Here is a 17,493-nt window from a genome sequence, read left to right on the forward strand (position 1 = left end):
AGGGAGATTGAGTGCAGTCACTAATTTTAGGTTTAGGACATGCTGAATTTGAAGTGCCTATGAAACAATGAAGTAGAAATGATAAGTGAGCTGTTAAAACACTTAGAATAATCATTTGAACTCAAATATAAAACTGGAAGAAGTACATGGTATTTCAGCATAAAACCGGATAAATGGCTTGGGGAGAGAGTAGAATTCTGGAGAACTGGGCTAGGACTGAGCCCTGAAAAACTCAAATATTTAAAGATCATCTATGGGACAACAGGCAGCTAAATAGACCAAACAGCAGCACCCAATGTACTTGGAGAAAAAGGAGTGTGACAGAAGCCAAGGGAAGAAAGTATTTATAGGAGATAGTGGTTCCCTATGTCAAATGCCGCTGATTTGAAAACTGAAATGTATCCACTGGCTTTAGCAACATGGTAATAACTTAAGTTGTGAATAGACTGGAGTGAATTAAGGAGTAAATGCCACAAAAAGAACATGGAAGGTCTTGAATACTAAGGATTCTGGATTCTACTTTGTGGGTAACAATTAACTGCTGAAATTCCATGATCTGATCTAGATTTTAAGAAAATGATTCTAAGAAGAGTAAAGAACAGGTTGGAAGGTAAGGTTAAGAAAATGTTAGAAAGCTTCTGTAGGAGTCTATGAGAAAAAAAAAGATATAATAGAAATGGAACAGTGATTACCTTATTGTTGGAGGAAGAGCTTGAGGATGACAACAATTTTTCTGGGCTCTTAGATTTTTCTGCTTTCCCAGCCTTTTCTGTAGGCTCTTTACTATCATTATAAGATTTCTGAGATTTATCAAAAATGTTAATTCCCAAGATCTGAGCCACTTTGTCCAGTTCAGATTGCTTCTTTTCTGCCTCTTCTGCCTCTTGTCGTAGCTCTGCAATGTCCTTCATGATGTTGTCCTGAAGCCGACTCACCTCCACCAGAAGTGGGTCTTTGTGACCATCCTTCTCCCTTCGTTTCTTGCGCAGCATTTCCCCTGAGTAGTCAAATGTCAACAGGAAGAAACAGGGGAAATAAATTACAATGAGCCATTTTTCATTTATAAGTAGTAATCTATCAGTGCATTATGGTTACAAAAATCACTCTTCACAAAAGCTTCTAAAGGTAAATAAGATTTTCCTTCCACAAAGGCTGGCTTAGGTGAAGCTTCTATGAAGGTGAAGGATAGATGATTATTTTTTCTGTAGGTATAATTAGCTAAGATCTATGGATAGGCTTCAGGGGCTCCCTAAACAAAAATATATGAGTTTATGAGCTTGTGTTCCCTAAGAAAAATCAATAAATGTTGTAATTATGAATATAGCAGTTATTTTCTCTTCATAGAGCCAGAAAAATTATTCAGAGGGTAAAAACCATTCAAAGACACATATTATTTAAGGATACCATACCAACCTCTACACTGAGTTTTAGGTTTCACCTCAGGTTCACCTAATATTATCTCCTATTCCATCTGCAGGTCCTCATGGATTAGATCTCATAGGATAATTAACTTTCTCATGCCTAAGCAACACAAACCCAAACAGAAGTAATTATATTTTCTTCTTGTTCTCTGTTCTTTCATACCATTAGGCTGCATTATTTAGAAGCCTTGTTATATTCTTTCCTTATTACACATGTGAATTCCTAAAAGCATAGAAGAAATGAAAAGTAAAGCATCATGGAATACTTTGGGCCAAAAAGTAAGGAAATGCTCAAAAAATGATGAGAACATATTAAAAGGACACTGAAGCCAATTTAAAGGAGCTCCACTAGCTAAATTTGAGACAATTTGAGCATGAAAAATAACAATAATGAAAGTATAACTACTACTACTGAATGAAAAATCTATGAATTTACACTGATATAAGTGAGTAAACAAATGAGTGTAGAGGTAAAGAAGTTCCTCCTTATAGTAGAAAGCCAATTAATAAAAGTAGAAGTGATAAAATTAGAAAGTCACTATTTAGCCTGATGTGGTGGTACATAACTGTAAACCCAACTACTTGAGAGACTGAGGTAGGAGGATTTTAGCAAGACCCTATCTCAAAATAAAATTTTAAAAAGAGCAGGGGATAGAGTTCAGAGGCAAATGGTGCTGGGTTCAAACCCCGATGCCACCAAAAAAAAAAAAAAAAAAAAAAAGGCAATAAATCAATATTTCAGGCAAGAATCATCATTAGATGATAAAATTAGTGAGTGGAAGTTTGAAGAGTAACTGAATTTATATAATCTCAAAGTACTTCCCTATATTTATTAATGTCTTATAATAAGATATCCCCTATAAGGATAAAAATAGTAATGTTATTGTGGAGAAACCTCGAAGACATCATCTTAACCAAATGATCAAAGTTAACACCACCAGTAAATCAACACCTGATAAGAATCTGGCATCACTTTTGTAATGTTTGTCCCAAAAAATGAATAATCCAAATTTAATCATAAGGAAACATCAGAAAAACCAAAATTGAGACATTCTACAAAATAAACGACTCTTCTAAACTGTCAATGTTATGAAACACAAAGACTCAGGAACTATTATTAAAAGATAAAAAAGATTAAAAAAACATGACAACTGAATATGATGAAAAATTTTGCAATTTCTTTTCCTATAAAGGACATAACTGGGAAAATTGTGAACTATGAATAGATTTGTAGCCTCATTTTGATTAATTTTCTCATTTTGATTACTGCGCTGTGGTTACTGGTTATGTATGTAAATTCTTTGTTGTTAGAAAACACAAATATTCAGAGGTCACAAAGAGTCACATCTACAACTTACTGTAAGAGTTTAGGTTAAAATTATACACACACACACATACACACACACACACACATATATACACACAGAAATAATAGAGCAAGTGTAGTTAAGATGTTAATAATCTGGAAAAAGAGTGCCTAAGAATTCTTTGTACTGTTGTTGCAACTTTTCTCTAGGTCTATGTTAATAATGATAATTATTTGTGTGTATCTGTGTGTGGTGCTAGGGACAGAATCCAAGGCCTTGTGCGTAATAGGCAAAGTGTTTTGCCAATGAGCCACATCCCCCAGCCCTTTTTAAAAAATAATTTTTAAAAGTCAAACTTTGAGTCACTGAACCTGAAAGTTAACAAAACCTCTCCACTTGGGTCTCCTACTAAAGTTAAAAGTCAGCCATGCAAAGGAGCTGCCTGATACCTTGTTGTTTATGAAGCCGCTCCAACTCAGTCCTGAGATAGTACATTTTTTTCTGGCGGGCCTCCCGGTCACTCTTCAGTTTTTCCCTCTCTTCAATAACCTGCAAAGTACAAAATGGTAAGATAGTCCCTCAGCTTCCAACATCCTCCCTTTTCTATTGCTCTCTTCCAGAAAGCCTTGTGCTATGTATCTTTTTTTTTTTTTTTTTTTTTTTGAGAGACAGAGAGAGAGAGAGAATTTTTTAAAATACATTTTCGGTGGACACAACATCTTTATTTTATTTTTATGTGGTGCTGAGGATCAAACCCAGTGCCCCGCGCATGCCAGGCGAGCGCGCTACCGCTTGAGCCACATCCCCAGTCCTGTGCTATGTATCTTAAACTAAGGATCACATACCTGTACACAGAGGTTCTGATTATGTAGTCAATCCCAGTTCTTTTAAGAACTATACACTCAGAATGTATTATTTTTATGCAAGACACACCTAGAGCCACTGACAGCAACTACTGGACAGTGGTTCTGAACCCAAAAGGAACCAGGAAGAAGGGAACTAATGTGTGTTATGCGTGAGGCACTGTATTAGGTGCATTACATATTTCATGTTATTTAATCCCCACAACATTTTCTCTATATTACAGTTAAGAAAACTGAGGTTGTGCAAAATTAAGGAACTTACCAAAAGTCACAAGAGTAAGGAGATTAAAAAAAAAGTATACCTGCCCTAAAGCTCATGATGTTTCAACCACATTACTACCACCTAATGGAAAAAAACAAATATGGCTTAGTCTTTAATAGACCAGTGAGAAAAACCTATGAATTATCAGCCCTGACTTAAGAGCTAGCTCTTGAAGGAAAAACAAAGAGAAAGTGTTCAGCCTCCAAACACTATCTCCGAAGTCTTAAGTTTTATATTTACTGAACCTATTCCCCTTTCCCAAAATAATTCAATAAACTAAAGGCTGAAGTTCAGGATATATAACTACAACAGAAATTAAGGGAAAGTTTTTTTTTCTTCTAAGGATTAGCTAATTTTTTTTAAACTGGAAAAAAAATGAGAAAATGGGAAACTTCAAGGATCCCAGCTCCTACCCTAAGTGTTCTAAGACCATTACTTTGTACCAAGAAATAAACATTTAAAAAAGTCAGCTGGGTCCAGTGGCATATGCCTGTGATCCCAGCAACTCAAGAGGCTGAGACATGACTGCAAGTTCAAGGCCATCCTCAGCAATTTAGTGAGCCCCTAAGCAACTAGCAAGACCCTGACTCAAAATAAAACAAAAAAGCTGGGGATGTGGCTCAGTGGTAAAGCACCTCTAGGTTCAATCCCCAGAATCAAAAAAAAAAAAAAAAAAAAAAAAGAAAGAAAGAAAACAAATGTAGCAATCATGGTCACCAATGGCCATACTTTTTGTTTGTTTATAATGAATGACAAAACGTGTGAGAGAAGATCAAAGGGGCTATATATTACTTAGGGTGATGTCAGCAACATCCAAAGGAGTTGGAAGGGCCGTATAAATTTTCAGCCCCCTCTAAATGACAAATTTTATGTTAAAACGAAAACTCGGACATGGAACAACCAAAGCTAATATTTACCTTCTGCTTCTGGGAGGCACGGTTCTTTTCATCAGAGATCTTCTCTGGATTGTATCTTATGAGTGATGGGATAGACACCTGGACGGGCACTTGGGCAGTAGGAACTGGGCCTAGCACTGACTCCTCCTGTTTTGGTTCATCAGGAGTCACGGTGGGGATCACACGGAGATTGGGACGGCTCCGAGTAGCTTGTTTAGTTACTGGCATTATTCTATGGGGTTCAGGTACAGGGTGGTTTGATGGTTGAGAGGCAGGGTACATGGGCCATCTTGAAGCTGCATATGCCATGTAGTGCCTATAGGCATCAAAGGAGGCAGGGGGAATGGCAGGTCCCTGGTAGTTTGGAGGTATTCGAGCCGCAGCAAACTGGGAAGTCCTTGGCATATGAAACTGAGATAAAGAAGCAGAGTGTGAAAGTCTAATTGGGGTAGATGGGGCTGATGGTAGCATGCACCTGACTGCAACAGATGACTGAAACCCACTGCCAAACACTTCTGGTCCTGAAATACGACCCACTGGATGGTCAGATTTTAGGAATGGAGGGCTATTTTTTGTGAGCAGGTAAGGATCCACAGGGGAGGCTGGGTGTGGATGGGACACTTCTGGGGAGTGGGTATTGCTATGGTGTGCCTCCCTGCTCTCTAGTCTGTGGGGATCTGAGGAGCGCCGATCAGCTGAGAAACGATGATCCACTGAGGAGCGGTCAGTTGAAAAATGTCGGTCAACAGAGGAACGGCGGTCAGCTGAAGAGCGTGATGATGGCTTTTTGCCATGAAGCCGTTCCTGGGTGCGTGCAGCCAATTTACTAATCTCTGCTACTCCAATATCCAGCCCTATGGTCTTTAGCAAGTCATGAATCTTGGCATATTCTGGATTGGTATCTTCCAGTGATTCTAGTTTTATAGCTGGAGGTGAAGAGGATAGGGAGCTTGCCTTCTGCCTCACAACTTCACTCTCAGAACTCCCAAGGGTCTTTGGTGGGGATTCCACCTTTAAATCCTCTTCCTCATCCCCATAGAGAAATTTCTCCTCATCCTCAATGTCAGGAAAGCTTCGGCGCCTTTTTTCTTGTGTACTGGTAGAATCAGCCAACATGCTCAGAATGCGAGAGAAACCACTGCCATCCTGGCTAGCTCTCTCATGGGGGAGTAACAAATCTGTGTGTCGTTCAGGTCCCTCAGATTTCAAATCCAATTTCTCCTTGCGACACAGAAAACTTCTGAACTTTTCTCTTAGAGGACTGCTGTCTTTAGGCAGCCCAGGGAGGGTACCCCATTGGTAGAGATTGCCTGGAGGTTCCTTCAGGGCAGTCTCCACTGTAGTTCCCTTGTTTTCAATCTCTGAGGCAAAAGCAGCAATAGCACCACTTAGTGGAAGAGATGAGTGTCCAGAGTAAAGAGTGTGATCCTGGTTGGAGCTGGTACTACTGGAAAAACTCTCAAGCTGCAAAGACAAACACAGTTTTATTTAGCCCCTATGCAGAATCTCAGAACACCAGTAACTGATTTAAGTACTTAAAAACTTTGTTCTTTCTGAATTAAAAGTGAGATATGAGTATAGATAAAAGGGAGAATATAAGCCAGGTGTGGTAGCACATGTCTATAATCCCAGAGACTATGGAGGATTACAAGTTCAAAGCCAACCTCAGCAACTTAGCAAGGCCCTAAGCAACTTAGTGAGACCTCATCTCAAAATAAAAAATAAGGGCTGGGGATGTGGCTCAGTGGTTAAGTACCTAGGTTCAATCCCCAGTACCAAACGAAACCAATAAAATCAGTATTCTTAGCCTAGTTCAAGATTTGGGTCCCTGTATCTTCAGATGTCTCTGCTGTAATTAGAAGAAACAGGAAATGAGGCATATTGGATGGCATCTTCACCTTTGCTCATTTGTTTTGGTCTTTACCAGGGAATTTGAATTCAAAAAGATTTTAAAGATCCCCTAAGTTGTTTTCATTTCCATGGATCCCCAAAGAAAAAATATATATAAGTGGCACTGCTTTGAAGTGGAGACTGAAAACTCTGGAAACTGGTCAGCCTCCCCTTGCTTCTTTAGAGCTCTTTTGCACTTTTTCAGAAGCCTTTAGCTAAACTAGTGGTCTTGCCTGGCCATCTTTTCATACATTAACAAAAAATATCAAATCTCAGAATGGTGAAGTAACTTGTTTAAAAATCACACAAGGGCTGGGGATATGGCTCAAGCGGTAGCGCGCTTGCCTGGCATGCGTGCGGCCTGGGTTCGATCCTTAGCACCACATACAAACAAAGATGTTGTGTCCGCTGAGAACTAAAAAATAAATATTAAAAAATAAATAAATAAAAAATAAAAATCACACAATAAACTGGTGGTAGAGGTGGGTCCAAAATCAGAATCACTTGATTTCTGGTCTAGTATCCTACAACTCATACATTTGCCTTCCCTCTAAACAGAGATGAGGGGACTGGGGGTCGTGGCTCAGTGGTAGAGTGCTTACTTAGCACCCATGAGGCACTGGGTTCAATCCTCAGCCACATAAAAATAAATAAGTAAAATAAAAGTATTGTGTCCATCTTTCAACTAAATATATATATATATATATATATATATTGCAAAAATATATATTATATATACATATTATATATAAGAAAGATGAGGAAATTCAGATCATCTCTTCAACATTGCCCTTCAAGTTCCATTTCCAAGAAACCCATATTCAAATATTCTTACAGGGTTATCCAATTTAAGGAAATACTCCCTAAAAAGTCTGTTTAAAAATCTTAAGAGAACAGAAGCCCTTTACAGATGTATTATGAGGCCTACAATTTCATTTAAAGAATCCTGGAAGGTATAGCTAACAGACATTTAACAATATTGGTCCAGCATATATTACAAAGGTATCATTAGGGACACAGCCCCCAGGAATGTACCCAGGCTTTAAGATATTAAAGGATCCAGCAAGAGCCCCTAGAAGAAATGCAACAGAGACCTGCACAGAAGGCTCCATGTCCACCTCAATCCGCTTCTTCAGAATGGACTTCTTAGGCATCAGAGACACTTCCTCAGGCCGATGCAAAGAATATCCTGGCTCTGATGCTGTTAGGACACCTGACAGTCCAGGAATGGAACAGCTAGTGCCATCACCATCAACTCCCACCAGCTCCTGACTCAAGCTCCTGCTTCGTTCCTCCTCTTCTTCTCGCTTTCTCCTGGCAAGGTCCAGCTCTCGAAACTCAGGGTCTAGAAACCTAGGACTTGGGCTTCGTCTACGCTGTCGATAGTTGCGTGTCCCTGATGTAAAACTTGGGTGATCCCCTCCCATGCTGTGTATCTTCTCTGTGTCATCATAACGGGGCCTTTTGGCCTCTCGGTTCCTTTCCTCAGCTCGCATAGAGTAGGAGCCTTTGAGTTTGTCTCTATTTCGTTCTGTTCCCCGCAACAGTTCATCATGACAATTGACATGGGGACTATACTCAGATCGGTGAAGGAAAGTTTCTCTTGTTCGGTAGTCCTCATCAAGTTGTCCCAAGAAGGGACTAAGAGGCCCCTCCTCCCGGGAAATATATCGCTCGAGACCCCGAGAACATTGGGAGCTTCGAGTGAAGACAGAATCATCAGTCAAGTCATCCCTGAGAAAAGAGACAAGCATCATTGAATATAATGGACTTGGAAAGAATAAGACCAGTGAAGTCTAAGAAATTGATATTTGACAAGGGGGCTACAGAATGCTTAGGGAAAAAGACAATGATCATAGAGTCCAAGAACATATCGATATGCGATAATAAAACATTTCTTCTCCCTTTCCTCTGGGGGCATAGGTAGCTTCAGCTACTAACCAAGGGCTAATATTACCAATACATCTAGATAGAACTCTTAGGCTAACCTCTTTGATTAGACTAGGGATTCAGAGTATCGTACGATGGTCAGGGAGATGTGAAAACACCAACAGACTACAAAGAGTCCCTGATTACACAATCCACACTAGCTAAATTCTAGCTCTTTGCTATTGAAGGTGTGGTCTGGATCAGCAGCAGCAGCATTACCTGGTCACTTACTTCTTAAGCTCAGCCCCATGCCTACTGAACTAGAATCTGCATTTTAGTGAGATCTCAAGGTAATTTGTATTTACTTTAAAGCTTGAGAAACACCAGTCCAGAATAATGTTTTTTAAAAGCTGTGTTCCACAGAGATCTAAAGAGTACTAAGGAGCTGTCTTAAGAAAAGAGGTGCTAGGAAAGCAGAACCAGAAGAGCTGTAGACTTTCTACCCTATTTAAATTCTATTAGCCCCAATTTTATGTCTACATATTAGGTTTATCTGATTTTTTTTAACTTTTATTTATTTTTATGTGGTGCCAGGGATCAAACCCAGTGTCTCACACATGCTAGGCAAGCACTCTACCGCTGAGCCACAACCCTGGCCCCCACGAGATATTTTTTTTAATATTTATTTTTTTTAGCTGTAATTGGACACAATACCTTATTTTATTTATTTTTATGTAGTGCTGAGTTTAAACCCAGGGCTTTGCACATGCTAAGCAAGCTCTCTACAGCTGAGCCACAATCCCAGCCCTATATATTTTATATATAGATAGATATTTTTTATACTTTTTTATTATTTTTTTTTAATATGGTGCCAGGGATTGAACCCACTGCCTTACTCATGCTAGGCGAGTGCTCTACCATGGAGCCACAACCCTGGCCCCCCTATATATATTTCATTTGGAAAAAAGACTTGTCATTGTGGAGAAAATTAAAGATCACAAAACTGTTTTGTCACCCATTTCCCTGTCTTACCTGGATATCCACAAGCACTTTGCTAATCTTGGGCCCAGAAAAAAGTGAATGATGATTTGGCTCACTGTATGTTTCTATTTTAGAAATATAAAGGACTTAGCCCTTGGTAGAATGAAGGTTAAATCCAGGAAGAAACAGTTGTCCCTTCAGCTTAGAGCTCTATACCACACACAACAGACTTAACCTTTTTTGGGTATTATGGTCACAGACTTTCTATGATCTAAAAAAGAAAGTTTTTTATTTAAATCATGGAAATAAAGACCCTCGGGCTGGGGTTGTAGCTTAGCGGTAGATCGCTCACCTAGCACATGTGAGGCCTTGGGTTCGATCCTTAGCACCACATAAAAATAAAATAAAGAGGGCTGGGGATGTGGCTCAAGTGGTAGCGCGCTCGCCTGGCATGCGTGCGGCCCGGGTTCCATCCTCAGCACCACATACAAACAAGGATGTTGTGTCCGCCGAAAACTAGAAAATAAATATTAAAAAAAAAAAATTCTCTCTCTCTCTCTCCCTCCATCTCTCACTCTCTCTTAAAAAAAATTTAAAAAAATTAAATAAATAAAATAAAGATATTGTATCCATCTACAACTAAAAAAAAAAGAAAAAAGATCCTCTAGCACTTTAAGCATGTAAATTTTAAGTAATTTGAATAAAAAAATAAAAGTACTTCCACGACACTCATATTCCATCAAAAATTATCTAGAGATGGCAAATATTGGTATCTTCTACAGTTTATAATAGCTACATTTTTGTTGTTGTTGTTTCTAAAAATGACTTTCCTTTTTTTTTTTTTTTTAATAGTTGTTTTCTTGGGACTGGGGTGGTGGCTCAGAGGTAGAGTGCTTGCCTGGCACGTGTGAGGCCCTGGGTTCAATTCTCAGCACCACATTCAAATAAATAAATTAAATAAAGGTCCATCAATGACTAAAAACTATTTAAATAAAAAAAAACAGTTGTTTTCTCATCCCTGAAACTACCTTAACAGAACATCAAAAAGTTGCCTTTTCTTCTTCACCAGCCCTGCCTCTGTTCAAAGTTCTAGAATTGGACAATAGCTGTAAATAAATTTATGAAAGGTTACCAAGGTTAAACTTCATCACCTCTCTACAAAGAATTCCACCTTTGGGAATATAGATTTCTGTTTCCCACTTCCTTCCCAAGGAATCTGGGGGATTTTGAGGTATCAACTTACCCTGAAACATAAAGGTATATGAATGGATCAAGGTTGATCTCTGAAATCAAACATAACTGGAGTAAATAATTTTACCCTGTATCTATCAACCATGAACACCTATGTTTGGAGAGGAATTACTACATCACTAAAACACTATCTACCATACATATTGGTGTGGGGGAAAAAATTCAAGCTACATGGTTAGTGGCAAATTCATCCAAGCTCTCACGTTCAGCTCTCCACTAGAACTATTACATATAACCACCAAATGGAATACTAGTTCATCATCTAATGGAACACTAATTATCAAGAAGCTAGAAGAATAAGATGGCTCTCAGAAAGCCTCAGTCCAGACTTGGAATCTCCAGTAAAAGGAAACATACAATGAAAGAACTCATATGAATAGTTTAAAAAAAAAAAAAAAAGCTATCATGTCAATATAGTCAGAAATCAGGATGCTTACTAGAAGCTCATGTTCTCCTTCCTCAGGGATCCCAAGACATCAAAAAGGAAACTGGTTGCAAAAAAAGTAAGTCCTAAAAAGGATCACACCTTCTGTAGGCTGATATAATCCAGTAAAGAACACTCTGAAAGCCTTAGCTAAATCTGTTTTCTAAAATAAGGTCTATCTATTAAAAAGCTGATTGTTGGATGCATGTAGTACATGGGTGTTGACAGTAACTGCTCCACTTTTTTGTTTTTAAATTTCCATTAAACAGGTTAAAACATGTAGGGCTGGAGGCATAGCTCAGTGGTACAGCAACTACCTAGCATACATACATGAGGCCCTGGGTTCAATCCCCAGCACCATAAAGAAGCTTGTACATTGAAGTGCATAGTGGCATTATTCATAATTGGCAAAAAGTGAAAACAACCCAATGTTACCCATCCATTCACCATTGTTGAAAAGTAAGAGTGGTATATGCATATAAGGAAATATTATCAGCAATAAAAAAGAAAAATATAAACATGAATGAATCTTAAAAACATTATTCTAAGTGAAAGAAATACATAAAAAACTATGTATTATATTCTTCTATTTATATGTAATATCTGGAATGGGCAAATCTATAGACAGAAAATAGATTAGTGACTGCCAAGGGCTGAGAGTAGGGTGAGGGGAATAATGGCTATGGGTGCCAAATTTCTTTCTGGCATAACAAAAATGTCATAAAATTGTCCTGATAGATGTGTAACTTTGTGATTATACTAAAAACTTATATACTTATACACTTTAAATGAGTCAATTTATATGACATATTAATTATATCTGAATAAAAGTGATTTTAAAAATATATCTGAATTTAAAAAAAGGTTGTTCAGGGCTGGGAGTGTAGCTCAGCTCAGGAGTACAGTGCTTACACAGCATACATGAGGCTCTGGGTTCAATCCCCAGTACCACACACACATGTCCTTTAAAGCCTAAACTCTCTATTCTTTTACTTTGCTGAGTCCTCAAGAAAGATGTCTACTTCTGTCTTTTCCCTAAGTAAATTAAAGGGAAAAAAATTCCTACCTCATCAATCTTTAGCAGGACAAGGAGTTGTCAGGATATGAGAACTCCAAAAATGGAATATTTAATCCCAAAACAACTTTAAACAGGAGAAATTAACCTTGTAATTGCTAATCTTTTTTTAATATTTATTTTTTAATTTTAGGTGGACACAGTATTTTATTTTTATGTGTGCTGAGGATCAAACCCAGTGCCTTATGCATGCTAGGTGAGCACTCTACCTCTGAGCCACAACCCCAGTCCTATTTACTAGTCTTTAGAAGCCAAAAGGCTTAGAATTTTTCATTCAATCTATTCATGCTCCATTTTCAGAACAACTTATAGTCAGTTATAAGGATGCTAAGGTAAGGATTTTTTTTATATCTTTATTTTATCTATTTTTATATGGTGCTGAAGATTGAACCCAGTGCCTCACATGCGCTAGGCAAGCACTCTACCACTGAACCACAACCCCAGCCCACTAAGGAAAGGATATTAACAACCCTTGACTTGGGTAACTTGATTGTCACCCAAACTATACAAAACTTAACAGATTCAAACAAGGAAGAAAGAGAATAAAGCAAATAAAAAACTAAACATGGCCGGGGCTTGGTGGCACACATCCATAATCCCAGTGCTCAGAAGGCTAGAGACAGAGTTGCAAGTTCAAAGCCCCAGCCTCAGCAATGGCAAGGCACTAAGCAACTTAGTGAGACCCTGTCTCTAAGGAAAATACAAAATAGGGCTACATATGTGGCTTAGTGGTCGAGTGTTTTTGAGTTTAATCCCTGGTACCAAAAAAAAAAGAAAAAAAAAAAACTAAACATGTATGTACAAAGAATGGAAATGGCCTATTTTATTAGCTAAAGACTAGTCTCACTGTCAGGAGGCATCTTGAGCATGCCAATGGTACTATGGGCCGGTTTTAAATGGATAGTAATTATCCATACAAATCATACTGAGCAAGAGAAAAGGAACTGTATAGGTGGTAAAGTGTAAAGAATGGTCCTATAACCTCCATTCAGAACCTTAATTCAATTTCTTTAAAGTAGACTAGTCTCTCTAAAACACATAATTCTATTAAAAAAAAGATCACAGTCCTAAACTCTGTAAAAGGAAAATTTTATAACTTTTAAAAGACAATTGGTTATCTGAAGCACACATAGATAACAAAGTTATGAAAAGGGGAGGTGAAGATACCTCAAAAACCTTAGCAAGGAAAAAGAGAATCACACCAAGCACCACCTACCCACAATGACTATTCAATCATCTCCCAAAATAGAAGCAGCTGGAAGGTCGAGAGCTATTGCCTCAATTAAGAGACACATACCTTGAAGACCTATCTTCAGAAGCTTCAGTATTATATGACATAAGACTCTCCTCCCTTGCTTCTTTGCAAACATAGCCGCTGGAGCTTTGAAGTAAATATTAGCAATAGCAGCACTGTCCTCAGACTTCCTGCCTAGCAGTCTCCACTTCACTGTCTATGCTCTGTTCACTACTGAACAATTTCAGAAAGAATACTTCCTTGATTCACTTCATTTATGAAAACTCCCAATGTGCTGGACAAAGACCATAACAGACATGGTCTCAGCTCTGAGAAAAAGGGCTGTCCTGAACTCCCATCCTAACTAGTTTGGCTTTTAAGGTGAATAACGCCTAATGTTATTATGTACTTGCTATATAGATAACTGTGAAATGCATTTGTTCTTCCTTAGCACTCAAGAGTTGTAAAGTAGTAAATGAACATTTTTAAAAACCTCTATTATCACTTTATACAGTAAACATTCACACATATATTAGACATGAATTTATATAAACCCTTTTGAATCTATATTTTGGTTTGGATAAACTTTTGAAGTTTGTTTTTTTAAACACTGTTAAAAATTTTTTTTCCTTTTGTGTTCAGAATTTTCTTTTGTATAAGGGACATTCTTCACACCTTTACAATAGTTTACAATCCATGCTATTTCAACTATTTTTCATTTCAGGGATTCTGATTATGACCCTTCAACATACTCTTTTTATCCATACCAAGATGAGTTTTTAAAAATCATTTCCACCATACAGTTCATTCAGAAACAGTCTCCATATCCTCAGTATTTTTTCTCCATTCACAAAGCCTTTTCCAATGTGGTACTTTGTTCTGGACACATAGACATAGGGAATAAGTGCTGGCACCATCCTTTCAACTACATTATGTGGAAAACAGCAAACTTTCAGCCTTCCAGTACTAGTATAGTGCACCTGCCTTAGTGAAGCCTACCTGTCCATGTCCTCCAGATTATCCACTGGTGACCCCAGCCGATCACTAAGCCGACGACGTTCTGGTGTGCTAACACAGAAGTGGTCATTGCCAACAGTGATCCTTAAGCTCTGTTCTAAAGAAGAGTCAGAACGCAGACTAGGAGAGCGTCTCTACAAAAGTAAAAAAATTATATGGTAGTAATATGGTCAAGATGTCACTATGCCTAAAAATGTTCTCCCTACTCACAAAGCTGTGGTTCAACAAGATGAGAAATATTGATAGAAACTACTTTAAAAAGCATCTTTTAAATTTTCATTTTCTTAGAAAAGCCCACACCTCCAATCCTCCCAAACAATGACCTCTGATTCTTTTAGTTGTAGGTGGACACAATACTTTTATTTATTTAGTTTTATGTGGTGCTGAGGATCAAACCCAGTGCCTCACATGTGCTAGGCAAGCGCTCTACCACTGAGTCATAACTCCAGCCCTGACTTCTGATTATTTTTTTGTAATATATATATATATTTTTTTTAGTTGTAGGTGGACACAATACCTTTGTTTTATTTATTTTTATATGGTGCTAAGGATCGAACCCAGGGCCTTGCACGTGCTAGGCAAGCACTCTACCGCTGAGCCACAACCTCAGCCCTGACCTCTGATTCTTAATGGACATTAAAACAGAAAGGTGCTCTCAGAACCTACACATTTTAGTGAAGGATGCAAGCCAAAAACAGGTGTTTTTGTTTTGTTTTTTAAGTTCTTCTGATAGCAGTAAGTGCTATAACATTAAAACATGATACCATGAAAGACAGGAAAAGGAGGAGTTACTACAGATAGGTAAGATATGGATTTTCTGAGATGGTATCATTTAATCTGGACCATGCCTGAGGAGATGTCAGTCTTGCAAAAAAAGATAAAAAGATGTTTTAGGTGAAGGGAAAGAATTACTTGACAATTTTGGGGGTAATAGGAAGAGGCCTGTATGGCCACAGAAAAGTGACACAGATAAACAGAAACCATGGTTAGTAAATTCTGATTTTTACTCTTACTGGGATAAGAGCTACAGATGGGTTTTAAGCAAGGAAATACTATGATCTAACATTTTGCCTTCCAATGTATTGCTCACACCCTCACCAATCTTCACTCAAATCACCTTCTTGGGAGGCTTTCCCTATCAAAAATTTTTAATTCCCTTCTCTGCTTTATTTTTTCTTGTACTTAATCACACTAAATGTACAACTCCATTTCTAACTTCTCTTAATTTCCAATTCATCTTGCTAAAATTTAAACTGAGAGCAGAAGTTTTTGTCAGTTTCCTCACTGTCCTGCCTAATACATGGTAGATGCTTAATAAATACTTATCAGATGTATGAAAAGAGGGTTTTAAAAAATCATTTTCATTTCTGTATCCAGAATAAATTGGAGGATAGTAAGAGTGAAATGTAAAGGAGCCAAACCCAACAATCCAGGGAAAAGGTAATAGGACAAAAGGTATGGCAAAGAATAGTTTCGAAGGTGTAATTTGGAGATACAAATGATAGGTTAGGCAGATATGGTTAATATGACAGATTAGATATGGGGAGAAGGGAGACAATGACAATTTCTGACTTGAACAAAAGGTGATACCATTTTGTGGCAGAAAAGACTGAAGCAAATAAACTAACATACGAAAAAAGGGGAGGCTGTGGAATCAAGTTTTCTGTCCTTGCTTCCTCTGCAGTGACTGACATTCAGACTGACACAACTGGGTTTTGAAAATCTTAACAAAATGACAAGTCAATTCATCTATGATGACAGTAGCCAGAGTACCTGGATACATGTTAGAAAGGTACTCAAGAAAACAGAAACTTTGTCACCGGGTTATAAGATAGACTTATGAAAACTGAAACAAATTCCAATACCAGACCCTGTGCAGAAACTCTTACTAGAATGGTGGTTCTGACAGAGGTCAATATCATGTCTAAACTAAAAACTTTTTCCCCCCTTTGGGTGCTGGGGATAGAACCCAGGGCCTCACAGATTAGGCAAGCCCTCTACCATTGACCTATACCCCCAGTCTCCTAAATTAAATTTCTTAATCTCATTTTCTGTTCCTCTAGCAATAAAACACAACGGTTAAAATCATGGGCTGTGCGAACTACATGTGAGTTGAATCACAGCTCCACCACAGTTTCACAGGCTCATCTGTGTCACCTAGGTCAATTTACTTAAGCCTCTGGGTTGGTTCATCAGCTGTACAATAAGGAACAATATTTGCTTCACCTCAAAGGGTTGTGAGCGTTAAAAAGAACGTGTGAAGAACTAAGCACAGTTCCCATCCTACAACTCACCGAGTGGTAGTAGCTATCAGGACTGTGGTTAGGCTCCTTTCATTTTGGAAAGCAGTTCCAATCTAGATCCCCTAACAGGTTATCCCGCTAGAGTCCCCTGACTCGCCACAAAGATGGACATTGTGCTTTGCTAAGATCCAGGGGCCAGCTCGAGTGTAAGGGAGTAAAACCCCACCAAGCCCCGAAGAAGTGTCAACTCTCCAAAAAGAACCAGACACAGGGCTGGATAAAAATCCCCTCGCCCTGGCAAACTTTTCCACCTCTTCTCCGCTGAGTGAGAGAAACAGCCTCTCGCCAGGAAACGGAGCACTCCCTCCCGACCAGACGCCCGTGCGGGTCCCTAGTCCGTTATTATATAAACGAAGCTCCCGGGGCTGACAGGGACCTCGGGCTCTGGCGTCGCCGAGGACTCCCGGTCTAGAGGCCTTGCAGCGCCCGGGCTGAGGGCGTTTCTGGAAGCGGGAACTCTGGGCAAGTGGATCAGGGTATGGGGAAATCCCCGTAAGGGGTGGGATTACCCGGCTGCCGCTGTCGCCTGGATGGTCTCCGCGGCCGTCCCGGGCGAAGTCGGCGCGGGACTCTCCGCGGCTGCTGCCTCGGAAGCTGGCAGGGCCGGGCGGGAAGAGTCGTCGGCCCCGCGGCGGGGACGGGGAGACGCGACGACCCCCGCGGAGGGGGAAGGAGAGGCCCCGGGCGGCCGCGGGGAGGG

At 39.1% G+C, this 17,493-nt stretch overlaps 1 protein-coding gene across 1 annotated transcript in view; it reads right to left on the reverse strand.

Moving 5' to 3' along the window:
• Window positions 1-17,488, reverse strand: part of Znf318 (zinc finger protein 318) — a gene marked incomplete at its 5' end in the record, with an annotated part of 35,747 nt that extends 18,259 nt beyond the window's left edge. The window contains 6 exons of the mRNA XM_048805729.1: window positions 693-997; window positions 3,178-3,277; window positions 4,771-6,213; window positions 7,734-8,373; window positions 14,473-14,624; window positions 17,303-17,488. Of these exons, the coding sequence (XP_048661686.1) occupies window positions 693-997; window positions 3,178-3,277; window positions 4,771-6,213; window positions 7,734-8,373; window positions 14,473-14,624; window positions 17,303-17,488 (2,826 nt within the window). The remainder of the gene's footprint in view (window positions 1-692; window positions 998-3,177; window positions 3,278-4,770; window positions 6,214-7,733; window positions 8,374-14,472; window positions 14,625-17,302) is intronic.
• Window positions 17,489-17,493: the final 5 nt, after the last annotated feature.

The sequence above is a fragment of the Marmota marmota genome, unplaced genomic scaffold (genome assembly GCF_001458135.2).
Source record: "Marmota marmota marmota unplaced genomic scaffold, marMar, whole genome shotgun sequence".
Lineage (NCBI taxonomy): Eukaryota > Metazoa > Chordata > Mammalia > Rodentia > Sciuridae > Marmota > Marmota marmota.